Source organism: Microcaecilia unicolor, chromosome 4 (assembly GCF_901765095.1).
Source record: "Microcaecilia unicolor chromosome 4, aMicUni1.1, whole genome shotgun sequence".
NCBI classification, from domain to species: domain Eukaryota; kingdom Metazoa; phylum Chordata; class Amphibia; order Gymnophiona; family Siphonopidae; genus Microcaecilia; species Microcaecilia unicolor.
In genome coordinates this window covers 60,699,767-60,713,439 of record NC_044034.1, presented here as the reverse complement: position 1 = coordinate 60,713,439, position 13,673 = coordinate 60,699,767, and the positions used below count along the sequence as shown (strand labels likewise).

Below are 13,673 nucleotides of genomic sequence, written 5' to 3'. Positions count from 1 at the left end.
AAAGAAATGTAACTGAAGGTAAGTCTCTTGGGAGGTGGGCCAGCTACAGGAGGGAACAGAGAAACCTAGAAGTCAGAGCCTTTGGGGAGCTGAGCTGGTGGTCCCAGGATGATAAGACTGGATAGGAAGGAATTGCCCGAGCTGGAAGCAAGGACCAGAGAAACTGGGAAAATGGGAAAGACTACTACTACTACTACTACTATTTAGCATTTCTATAGTGCTACAAGGCATACGCAGCGCTGCACAAACATAGAAGAAAGACAGTCCCTGCTCAAAGAGAAATATCCTTTGTGAAAGGAAGTTGCCTTATGCAGAGAAACCCTGGTAAATGTTTTTTCTTGCTGAAACAGACCCATAAGGCAAACTGGGAGAGAAAGCTTTAGGTTTGCTAGTACAGAAGAGTGCCTTATGAAATGTAAAGAAGGAAGAAATTATGTCAGCTTATGGTAAAAGGATTTACTTGCAGACTGAAATAAACCCAGAAAATAAATGGGAAGAACAATGTTAAAATGAGTTTGGTGAATGCAGACTGATGCCTTCTTTAGAATACTGCAGTTAATTAAGCTAATGACTGTGGGAGTTCTGTTGATTCACTATTCCCAAAAGAGAGGGTTGGTGAATGCAGAAGGTGGTTACTCCCAGGAATGCTGCAGTTTAATGGCAAAAAGAGAAGGGAGAAATAATTCCACCTTAGTATTGAGTCTGCTTAGGGGAGACAGCAAGTGCAGACAGGCCTGAAAATCTGGCACAGGATTTTGAAGCTGCCTGGAAAATTGCAAATTACAATTGCCTAGCATCTTTGGAAGTGAATGGAAGTAAATTGTTGTAGGGAATTGATCTTTATTTTCTTGTTCTTTTGCATGGAAAGAAGCTGGAAACCTGTGGTATTTGAGACCCTAATGCTGTTGTACAATAAAGAGTTTCAGTAACAATTGAGAGTTATTGGTTTGTTTGTTTTCCCCAGGTAGATTCCTTTGAAGGTTAAAAACTGGTTGGAACTTGAGAGGGGGTGGGACCAATTGATGGGAACAGCAGAGCACAGGGAGGATTCTCTTTTAGTCTATAGATAACCCAGGGCTAGATATACCAAGGGCTAGCAGCCATTACAAGCCACAACCTGCAGACCTGGATATCACTGTGAGTGAGCACCCCCTGAGGACGACACAATATTATGTTAACTGCCAAAATAAAAGTATTCAAATTGCAAGTAAATACTAAGTAAAACATTTAAAAAACAATTTTTTTAAGTCAGAAAGAATCACTAAGGGGAGAAGTCTCTTGAACTCTGTGTTGTAAAGAGGACAGCTGCGAGTAGGGGCTCCTCACAGTAAGCTCGTTCCTTTCCTGGCAAAACCTTTACAACAGACAGTCTGTATTAAACTTAACAACAAGCGAGGCAAAGTGCCCTCGGTGCACGGAGCCGACATTAACATGGCGCCATGCACCGATGGGCCCGCATGCCCGAGGCAGCGGGGAGCGAGCGAAGGGGAGAGGTCAGGACCCTGCCTCGCAGGTGCTCCCCGCTGTGAGGGGCTGGGACAAAGGGGGGATTTAAAACCCCTGGGCTGAGCTCGGCGTCCGAGCACCAGCCAACATCCGGCCCCCCCTCCCCGAGTGATTATGAATTTGTACTATGTATATTTGTCGCAGCTTTGGCAGGGTACCCAAGCCTGATGGTATAAGCTAGACAGCTGGGATAGCTGCGCTTATGGTTGAGATCCCTTGCTGTACGGCGGGGAGCTCGGTTTACGATTGGTCAGTCTTGCTGTGACGGCGGACTGGGTCGGCTACCAAGCCGCAAGCTAATTGGATTGGGTATACCTGGGGGTTTATGTTTATAAAGTTGTTTGGATTTAAAATAAAGCTGCGGCCAAGTTTTGCCATGTTTAAGAAATTACCATGTGTCTCGAGTTATTATTATACATTGTAATTAATACTCCGGGCCCAAGGGTCTCGGTTGCCTATGTTATGGGCTAATTCAAAGCAACTGGCTAGAACTACCTCTGAACACAGTTTTTGTGTCCCTTCTTGATTATCTGCACAGAAACCGTGATGGGATATCTACCTCAGATACTAGTATTGCTGGATTTCTCAGTAGCCTTCAAAACTGTGGATCAAAATATCATGCTTATAAGGCTGGCAGAAACAGGTTATCAATGGCATAGTAAAGCGAATGATGCGGGGACGAAGTTTGTCCCTGCATGCTCTGTCCCCATCCCTGTGAGCGCTGTCTGATCCCATCCACACAATCCTTGAACAGTTATGATTGTATATATCATTTTATTAAAGTATTAAAAAAATATTCTGTACAACTGTCGTTCTATAACTCACAAACAATACAGAACAAGGACCAACAAAATCCCTGCCTCCCCTCACAAATATCCCTTCCACTATCAGGAAGACTGAACAAGCTAAATTACTACAGAATGCTACTGTCAGGTTCTCAGGTTCAGAGCCCGCGGGGCCGGGCTCTGGAGCAAACGTGAGCCCTTGGGCTGCTGCCGAGGAGTGACAGCAGCAGGCAAAACCCACCAACCAACACTGGGCAAGCACACCGGCAGGGACTGCAGGCACTGCCCAGCGAACCGGAACACATGGACTGGAATCCCCCGGACTGGAGGACACAGGACTGGAACACCGAACTGGTCCACACAGCTTCACCTGCACTTAGCTACTAAGCCCCCCAGGAGTTGAGCTCCTGGGTTCGAGTAGCCGGCAGGACTTACTGGATACTGGATGACACAGGGACCAGGACTGGAAACAGAAGTGCTCCTAAACCTAAACTGATCTACGTGCTCCCAAGCCCAAAACCAGCAGGAGTGTTCCTAACAGTAAACTGACAAAAGGACTTCCTAAGCCCTATACTAAACAGGAGCTCCTAAGCCCTGCTCAAGAAAGGGACTTCCTAAGCCTTAAACTAACAGAGCAGGGAACTAAACACAAAGCTAACACAGGTGCTACTAAGCACCAAGCTACAAGCAGAGCTCTACACTAACAAGCTAAACACAAAGCTAACAAGCTACCTAAGCACTGCTCTAGCCAGCTAGATACAAAACTAACAAGGTGCTTCCTAAGCACTACTCTGGCAAGCAACCAGAAGAGCTCCTAGCACTCAAAGGGAAGACAGGGGAGCCACAAGGAAAAAGCAGGGAAGCTAACACATAAGCCAAAAGTGCTTCTAAAGCACCAAACACCAACAGCAAAGACTGCAATGCTCCCAATAGCACAAACACCAGAAGTACTTCTAACAGCAAACTCTGCAATGTTCCTAACAACACCAAACCCTGAAGTACTTCTATCAGCAACAGAGCTTCCAAAGCCCTACACACAGCAATGCTTCCAAAACCAAGAGGGAAAAGCAGGAAAGCTAAACACACAAACACCAGTGCACACTGCACTAACACTAACCTGGACCTTAGCAAAAGCAAGCAGGGAAACTAGACACAAAGTCAGAAGTGCACATTGCACCACCCTACCTAAAGCAAACACCACCGTTGCAAAGGCTCTGAAGGAAACACCACCACTTCCTTATCAAGGCCCTCCCTGATGATGTCACACTCCCTAGACCCAGGCAACAGCACACTGGCCCAGAGAGCACACTGAAACCCAGAGAGGCCCAACCCACACCAATGCAGCACCGTGAAGCACTTGAAGCCAGTACACCCAAAGAGAGGTAGAGCAACTCAGGCAACACACACAGGTGCAGTATAGTGAAACAATTAGAGCATAGAGAGACAGCGCTAGCTCAGAAAGGCCAGACACAGGAAACAGACGCCAGCTAAGAAGCTGACCACCAGGAAAAAGGTAAGTTTGAGAGGGGTTATGACCACAATCATAACAGCTACATAGAAAATTCATGCTAACAGAATACCTGAGTTACATACACACACAACATAAATGCCAAATACAGAATAGCTGACCAAAAATGATAAACATATATTAACCTAAAGCCACAAGAAGCCACATCACAGAAATAGAAAGATATGTACTTCCTATACCGTGCAAAATTGCATATGTCAGAGATGGTGTTAGGGGGGTGCAACTCGGACAACTGCCCCCTAGCCAGAGAGAGCTTTAAGTCTGCTGAAAGCTGAAGAAGGCATGGCCTGATAATGAGCTTTGGAGCCCCTCCTAAATTTCTGCCCTGGGCCCTAGCTACATCTAACACCAGCTCTGGTAGGATACACATTTCAAATCTGACATTCTAATCACAAAACAGAAAATACATTTTTTTTCTTCCTTTTGTTGTCCATTTTATTTTTCAAATCACGTTGGTCCCAGGCTCTGGTTTTTGTTTCCCTGTCTTCTCAACTCACTCACCAGATCTCTTGCCCATTTAACATTTCTTCTTTCTCCATGCTGACCATCCATCTGACTTTCCCCATGTTCCGGATCTCTCTTCTCTGTGTCTCATATACTTCCCTGTCCAGCATCTTCTCTGTGCCCATCTCTCCACATTCATCACCACCACTCTATGTCCCTATCTCCTCCACCCATGTCCAGCACCACTTCTCTGTGCACCCCCCCCCCCCCCCAGCACAAGTCCAGCATCTCCTTTCTGTGTTCCTATTCTCTCCCATGTCTAGTGTCTTCCCTCTATATCCATATACCTCCTCCCATGTCTGGCATTGCCACTCTGTGCCGCTTCCCCTCCCTTCTCTCTCTCCCCCCCTCTCGAGGGCATAGCACCTCTCTCCCTTCTGTCCAGCAGCCGGACAAGGGCCCAACATCTCTGTCCCTTCCCTCCAGCAGCCCTCCTCCCACGGATCCAGTGCCTCTCTCCCTGCCGCCAGCCCCCCCCACCACAGGACCAGTGCCTCTCTCTCTCCCTTCCCTCCAGCCTTCTCCACTATGGGTCCAGCATCTCTCTCCTCCTTCCCTCTAGCCAGCATGTGAATTCTAATGTGTACAGCCATGGGCGTGGAATAGGCAGATTATGGGTGTTCCTTAAAACTATGTGCACTGTTACAGAATACACATGATCTGCGCCTAAGTGCAGGTATTTAGGCCTCATTTTAGATAGCCTAAATGGATGCACCTAAAATTTTAGGTGCAAGAACAGCACATGTATATACTTTATGAAGTATGACTAGCTTTGGACATGGTTTATAAAATTTTTTGGCACCAATTTTTCAGGCACCATATATAGAATTTGGCCATTGTATCTTTGTTCTGTTCCTGTGCAGAAACATTGCACCTACAGCCTGAGAGAGAAAAGGTAAAAGTTTTGAAAAAGTACACAGAAGGTAATTTTACAGCAGGTTGCCCAGCTTGAGAAGACAAGATGGCACCGATGTTTAGGGACTCCTGCTGCTGAACTGTGTTTAGCAATTATTGTGTGGCTTATCATACAGTAAATCCAGAGCTGTGTTATGGGGCTTGTGGTAATTTAGCAGTTACTGTGTGATAAATCATGTGTTTAGAGCTTTTGGTGTCGGAGGAGTGGCAAGGGTGGAGTGGGCACGAAAGGCATCTGGAAGTTAACAAGCTATCCTTAAACACTAATGTGGAGTTAATGTGGGACCACTTACCACTTCCTAAATAGGAAGCACTAATTGCTTCCACATTAACTGGGAGCAGGTACAGTGTGTTAATTCATGATCTGCAATAGAAAATACTGGAAATGCCCCCACTTGGTGCTCCGTTAAATTTGCAGTCATCGGCACAGTCCCCACATTAGCATATCTGGGTTTAAAAGAAAAAAGGTTTGGATAAGTTCCTGAAGGAAAAGTCCATAGTCTGGTATTGAGATTGATATGGGTAAAGACATAGGGTCAATAGCATGAATCGTGCTGCTCTTTGGGATTCTGTCAGGTACTTGTGACTTCAATTGGTCACTGCTGGAAGCTGGATACTGGGCTAGATGGACCATTGGTCTGACCCAGTATGGCTATTCTTAGGTTCTTATATTAACCCCTCCCTCCCCCTCAATGGTCCAGTGCCTTTCTCCATTCTCTCCAGCTCCCCCTTCGGGTCCAGCAGCCTCCTCCCTCATTTCCAGTGCCCCTTCCCTCTCAGTGGGTCCAGCAGCCCTCTCCCACATTTCCAGTGCCCCCTCCCTCTCCGTGGGTCCAGCACTTCTTCCCACCAGCTGAGCCGACAGCGATCTTCACAGGCCTGCTCCAAGGACTTCTCTCTGCTGGAACCCGCCTTCTGATGCAACTTCCAAGGATTCAAATTCCAGGCCATTAGGGCCAAGGATTGGAAGATGGGATGCAGGAGAGCCCTCATTTTGCATGATGTGGGTCGAAAATATTCCAATCCCCACGGATCTTCAGAGGACAACTCCGAAAGAGGAAATCAGATCTGCCTCGGCCAGTAAGGCGCAATCAGGATCATAATCCCCCGGTCTTGCTCCAAGTCTCAGCAAAGGCTTCTCTCTTTGTGTCTATTAGATTGTAAGCTCTTTGAGCAGGGACAGTCTTTCTTCTGTGTTTGTACAGCGCTGCGTACACTTTGTAGCACTCTAGAAATGTTAAATAGTAGTAATAGTAGTAGTAGTAGTATCGGAGGATACACATACAGAACATATGAACATAATAGCCATACTGGGTCAGACCAATGGTCCATCTAGCCCACTATCCTGCTTCCAACAGTAGCCAATCCAGCTCACAAGTACCCTGGCAGAAGTCCCTTCCCCAATGTAGGGAAAAGGCATCCAACGCTAGTCTGCTGTGTAATCTGAGCCTGGAACAGAACTGGGGGATTTTGTTGAGGTCAGTGGTAAAAAAGATCCACTGAGCAGGCACCCCATGCTCGGAAGATCTTGCAGGATACGTCTGTGTTGAGAGACCATGCGTGCAGTTCAAAAACCTTGCTCAGTTTATCCGCAAGGCAGCTCTCCTTTTCTAGCAGGTCTATGGCTCGAAGTGGGGCCCACTGCCACATTCTCACTGCTTCCTGACAAGGGGTAAGAACCTATACCTCACTGCTTGTTTACAAAGAACACTGCAACCTGGTTGTCTGTTTGTATGAGAATAATTTGGTTCTGTAGCCAATCGCTGAAAGCCTTTAGAGCATTCCAAATGGCCATGAGCTCGAGAAGCTTGATGTGAAGATCCATTTCCTGAGCAGAATGAGTTCCCTTGGTGTGAAGCCCATCTACATAAGCTCCCCATTCCAAGTCAGATGCATCTGTTGTTAACTCTGGCAGAATCTGGATTTCATCTGCTAGATTTCCAGTCACCTGAGACCACTGGGCCACTCTCAAATGGAGCCGTGCCATGGGAGTGACATGCACTGTTGAGTACATGTGGCCCATCAATCTCAACATTTGCCGAGCTGTAACCTACTTGCTGTTTATTTATTTATTTAGATTTTGCTCACACCTTTTTCACTAGTAGCTCAAGGTTACATTCAGGTACACTGGATATTTCTCTGTCCTAGGAAGGCTCACAATCTAAGTTTGTACCTGAGGCAATGGAGGGTTAAATGACTTGCCCAAGATCACAAGGAGCAGCAGCGGGATTTGAACCGGCCACCTCTGGATTGCAAGATCGGTGCTCTAACCACTAGGCTAATTCTGTCAAGGTGTCTGCCCTCACTTTTGGGAGAAAAGCTGATGGATTGGGAGAAGGTGGGACCTGGGGTAGTTTATGACAAACTCTAGGAGCTCCAACACCTGAACAGTTAAGCGCATTGACCGCCCCTTCCTGTGATGTGCTCTTGACCAGCCAATGATCAAGACAGGGAAACGCATAGTCCTAATCTGCATAAGTATACCGCTACTATCGCTAGACACTTGGCATTTTCCCCACTGCTCTTTAACTTTTTTTTTCTCAGTCCACTGGCAACTGTTAAACTAAAAACATGAACCAGGAAACTCGAACGAGCATGGACAGAAATAAAAGACGATCACACACTTAGCGCCTGGAAGCAAATACACAGAAAATACAAATACGCAATAAGACAAGCCTTGAGGTGCACTACGAGTTGATGGGAAACAGATTGTGAGCCAGTGTGCCCAGTGAAAGAGTGGTCAAATAGGAAAAGAACCATTCAAGAACTACACCCCCTAAACCAATATTAGAAAGTCATGATAACAGAAGGGTGTGGTCCATGGGATTCCCATGAGAGTGTAGTCAAAATCTCCAACAACTCTAGAATATGGTTTGGAATGCCCAGAGAAGCAGCCAGACCACCACTGAGACTTGGAACACACACTGGTTGAGTAGTGAATACCACCCAAAAAAAAACCCACTGGAGACCACTGGGGTTGGGAGGAAGCCGAGGACAGTGAGCAAGTAAATAATAGCATTGACTCCTATGGGTACAGGTTGGGATGGAAGCAATTGTGGGGATGGAATGATCTTTGTGAGAACGGCCAAGGATGGGTGAAATTTTTGTCCCCCTGCCCCTCTCTGCACTCCCAATCTTTCAAGTCATTCTCTCTCATGATGAAACATCTAGAAACAAGTTCATGTAACACTAGTGCCAAGTCAGCTTCATTTGCTCACCATTTATCTCAAAGAGGGAGGTCAGAAGCCAAGGTACTCAAGGGCATTCTTTCACAGCTACTATCTTTTAGGAGTTTGTTACTTATGAGATTATGCATTGTTTGTGCTTTTTTTTAATGAGCGTTTTATTGTACCTTGCCTAGATGTTTGGATAGGCGGGTTATAAATGGATTACATAAAATAAAAAGGCTTAGATGGGCAAAATCTGTTCAGCATCAGCATAAATCTTAAGTAAATCACCCAAATTCCATCAATATTTTTTGCTGATCCTACACACGTTGCCACAACTCTTACAACTTCATTTTAATTTAAAATATAGGTTCGCAGACATAGTCAAAGTTTTAGTAGAATAAGGGCTCTCACTCAGCCTCCCATGGTAAAATGCAATAAGGCCTGCCTGATCAGTCACAAAAGGCAAAGATCAGGACTACGTATCCCAGCAGGCAGTGTGGCAAAAGTTTGAACAACACTTAACCTTTAGAGTTCGTAACTGAAACTGTCTGCAAAACTATAATCACTGCCGTTCGTCCGCTCCGCAAAGCATTATGGACAGTCCTGAACCGGCTTCCCAGGTGACATGTCGCAATAAGCCTCCGACACAGGGAATAATTTCCTGCTCGCCATGGTAGAAATACTATAACATAGAAGCGTGCCGTGACTTAAGAACGCTACTGCGCTTCCTTCTCACGGGGACAGCGTAAAGCTTAACGCCTTCTTACCTGACGCTCCGGCTGGGAACATGACAAGAAGGGCCTACCCCTAGCGCCCAGCACGCCCGCCAACCACGGCCCGGTCTCAGAGCTGCCGGAAGACTAGGACCACATGTTGTTAACGTGCGACAGGCGGAGAGAAGTCGCACGACACCGGCGGTACTGACAGCCATCTCCCGTGGCTCAGTATATGCTGCCTGTGTCAGCCAGCTTCCCACCTGGTTAAAGTTCCCGTAACGCTCCGCCTTCTCAGTAAATAGGGGTTGGTTGTATAATCCAAAGAGGTTAGGTTAGTTAAAGCGGGGCGGGGAGCTTATATAGCCTATGATATAGGCTGAAGCCAGGAGGCGGAGATATTGCCGCCACACTAGTTCACCCAAAACAAACAATAGCAAAAAATATATCTGTGACTGTTCTCTTGTGCTTGACTGCTTAAATATTTTAAATTTAAATGCTTTACTTTTTGTCTATTAGATTGTAAGCTCTTTGAGCAGGGACTGTCTTTCTTCTGTGTTTGTACAGCGCTGCGTACACTTTGTAGCGCTCTAGAAATGTTAAATAGTAGTAGTATATATATATATATTACAAATAAGGGACTGCTTATGAATAGTCCATCTGTAAAAAGTGAAAAGCTGTTCCACTTGGATAAGCAGTGCCTTAAAAGGTGGAGAACACATTTTTAATTTATTTGAAAGGCTCCCCATATGATATCTAGATATAAGTATTATGAAATAAAAACTGGATATCACTAAAACAACTTCAAAAATTATTGTAGCTGGTGGAAACAGCACTAATAAAGTCTGTATTTTGTGCTACACTGTACTATACAATACAGTAATACATGGCCAAATTTGACTGAGGCTATCCTGTTTACTGATGGGTCCATTTACTGTTGTAATCTGTTTTGGGAAGGCTGGCGTTATAATTTTTGTTGGTGCACATGGGATCACATTTTCACCTAATCTCTTTTGTACAAATAGATTATTCTGTTTTTAGCATGTTTCAGGGCCAAGTGGCTTTCATAAGTCAAAATAATAAAAATAAATGTTTTCTTTCATGCCGATCTCTCATTTGTTTAAACAAAACTAAATGGACTATAAGCCCCTAATACAGTCCATTGATTTTCTTATATTTTGTCCTTCTGATGACATACTGTGCCGAAACTGGAAATACAGTGAGACAGAATAATAGAATTCAGAAACATTCAAAACTTAACATTATAATTGTGTTTGCATTTGGGTAATACTGAGAAATGCTGTTAAACAATTATATTAAAAAGCATGACATCAACTTGGTTAACTGCTGCTTTATATCAACCAGTAGTAAATACTGGTAATAAATAATATTAAGTGCATTTTTATAATATATCACTGCATTCCACAAAACAAAAGGAGCAAGTTCCCACAAACCAGCTTTCTATTTTGATCTAGGCACAGGAAAAAAATATTTTAAATGTTCCCAGATTTCAACCTAATTCGTGTTTGATGTGGGATATAAATGTCATAAATAAATAGATAGAAACTCTGAATGTTGAGCACCCGATTCTCATAACATGATGTCTGTTTTAGTGGTCCTTTACCAGGAGAAAAAAATCTCTACATGAATATAACAGTGCTAGGGTGTCCCTAGAACCAGCCCCTCCAAATTACGATTTATAACAAACTAGTAGAAAAGGCCCGTTTCAGACACAAATGAAATGGGCGCTAGCAAGGTTTTCCTCAGAGTGTGTATGTTTGAGAGAGTGTGTGTGAGAGAGTGAATGTGCGAGTGACAGAGAGAGTGCAAGCCCATGGCACTCTAATCCAGGTCTGGCAGTGTTCAGGGAGACCAGTAGGAGGCAGAATCGAGCCTGGTAGGAGGAGCCTGGGCCGGTAGAAGGCTGGAGCAGTGGTTTGTGTCTCATGGCCAGACTGGCTTGATCCATGCACCTGTAGAAGGGGGAAGGTCAAAGCCAGCAAAATTGAGTGAGAGGCCCTGTAAGATTTCAGGACCTGGCAAGTCTGGGAGAGCCTGCTAAAATGCAAGGAGTACCAGAGGACTGCAGCAGTGATCCAAGAGTCCAGGCGCCCAGGGACAGCTGTGTCAGGCACTGGGCTGCCCAGTAGTCTGGGACAAGGAAGAAGTAGATCATCAAGTGAGGAGGAGAAAATGCATGAGATCGCGGCACAAATGCGTGTGAGCTGGAGAAGGGCTATAAATGCATGTGACTTGACATGTCTGCAGCCACAAGCAGGCAGCAGCTGTGCTGTTCATCCTAACCTGCTCTTCCCTGCTGAAATCACAAGGCAGGTCACAGGTTTTTTTTTTCTCCACCATCTCCCTCGGGAGGGCATTCCAGGTGTCAACTACCCTCTCTGTGAAAAAGAATTTTCTGACATTACTCATAAATCTACCACCCCGCAATTTCAATTCATGGCCGCTAGTTTTACCATTTTCCCTTCTCTGGAAAATATTTGTTTCTATAAATGTCTGTATCATATCTCTCCTGTTCCTCCTCTCCTCTAGGGTATACATATTCAGGTCTTCCAGTCTCTTCTCATATGTCTTTAGTAAGATATGGCCTCACCAATGACCTGTGCAGTGGCATCAACACCTTTCTTCTGCTGGTTACACCTCTCTCTATATATAGCCTAGCATCCTTCTGGCTATGGCCACTGCCTTGTCACACTGTTTTGTTGCCTTCAGATCCTCAGATACTATCACCCCAAGGTCCCTCTCCCTGTCTGTGCATATCAGCCTCTCACTGCCTAACACCCTTGGATTTCTACTCCCTAAGTGCATCACACTGCACTTCTTTGAACTGAAGTTTAATTAACAAACATTAGACCATTCTTCTAGCTTTTGCAGATCCTTTTTCATGTTTTCCCACTCCCTCTGGGGTGTCCACTCTGTTACAAATCTTGGTATCATCCGCAAAAAGGCAAACCTTACCTTCCAACCCTTCTGCAATGTCACTCGCAAACATATTGAACAGAATCGGCCCCAGCACCAATCCTTGAGGCACTCCACTATTCACCTTTCCTTCCTCCAAGTGAATTCCATTAACCACCACCCTCTGGCTTCTGTCTGTCAACCAGCTCCTAATCCAGTTCACCACTTTGGGTCCTAACTTCAGCCTGTCAAATTTATTCCAGAGCCTCCTATGAGGAACTGTGTCAAAGGCTTTGCTGAAATTTAAGTAGATTACATCTAGCGCACGTCCAGAATTCAATGAGATTAGTTTGGTACGATTTACCTTTGGTAAAACCATGTTGTCTCGGATATTGTAATCTATTGGATTTCAGGAAATTCAATATCCTTTCTCCTTCAGCATCACTTCCATTACTTTTCCAATAACCGAAGCGAGACTAACCAGCCTGTAGTTTCCAGCTTCTTCTCTCTCACTACTTTTGTGAAGAGGGACCACATCTGCTCTTCTCCAATCTCATGGAACTTCCCCTGTCTCCAAGGATTTATTAAATAAATCTTTAAAGAGGATCCAACAGAACCTCTCTGAGCTCCCTCAATATCCTGGTATAGATCTCATCCTGTCCCATGGCTTTGTCCGCCTTTAAATTTTCAAGTTGTTCATAAACACTTTCTTTCATGAATGGTGCTATATCCACTCCGTTCTCATATGTACCTTTGCCAGTCAATTGTGGTCCTTTTCCAGGATTTCCTTCTGGGAACACAGAACAGAAATATTTGTTTAGCACATTTGGCTTTTTTCCTCATCATTATTCACATAGCAGTCTTACAATTCCATTTTTAGTCTTCCTCCTTTTTACTAATATACCTGAAAAAATTCTTGTAGCCCCTCCTTACATTTCTAGCCAATTGTTCTTCCGCTTTCACCAGGTGTATCTCTTGGCTTCTTTCCGTTTCATCCAGTATACCTCTGTGTTCCTCTTGTTGAGTTTTTCTGTGTTTCATGAATGCCTTTATTTTCTCAGCCACTTGCTTGGAAAACCATATGTTTCCTTTTTCTGTTGCTTTTATTTACTCTCCTTACATAAAGGTTAATGGTCATATTTATAGCTCCTTTCAGCCTGGACCACTGCCGTCTCGTATGTCCTCCCAGCCCATCAGCTTTTTATTCAGGTATTCCCCAATTTTACTTAAGTCAGCATGTTTGAAATCCAGAACTTTGAGCTTTGAGTGGCTGCCCTCCACTTTAGCTGTTATATCAAACCAAAGCATTTGATGATCACTGCTGCCCAAGTGGGCACCCACTCGGACATTAGACACACTAGCCCCATTTGTGAGTACCAGATCCAGTTTCACTTCTGCCCTCGTGGGTTCTATTACCATTTGTTTAAGCAGAGCACTTTGAAAGGCATCCAGGATCTCTCTACTTCTTTCTGATTCCGCAGATGGAACTTTGCAATCTGCATCCAGCAGGTTGAAATCTCCTGGCAACAGCATCTCTCTTTTATTTTCCAAGTTTGGGATATCTGTAACTAAGTCTTTATCTAGTTCCTCTGATTGTGTTGGAAGTCTGTAAACAATACCTATGTGGACAGAGGTT

At 44.8% G+C, this 13,673-nt stretch overlaps 1 protein-coding gene across 1 annotated transcript in view; it reads right to left on the bottom strand.

Annotated features, from left to right (window-relative positions):
- FDX1 (ferredoxin 1) overlaps positions 1-9,436 on the bottom strand; it is a 40,678-nt gene extending 31,242 nt beyond the window's left edge. The window contains exon 1 of the mRNA XM_030199382.1: positions 9,176-9,436. Coding sequence (XP_030055242.1) covers positions 9,176-9,339 — 164 coding nt within the window. The 5' untranslated portion in view covers positions 9,340-9,436. The remainder of the gene's footprint in view (positions 1-9,175) is intronic.
- Positions 9,437-13,673: the final 4,237 nt, after the last annotated feature.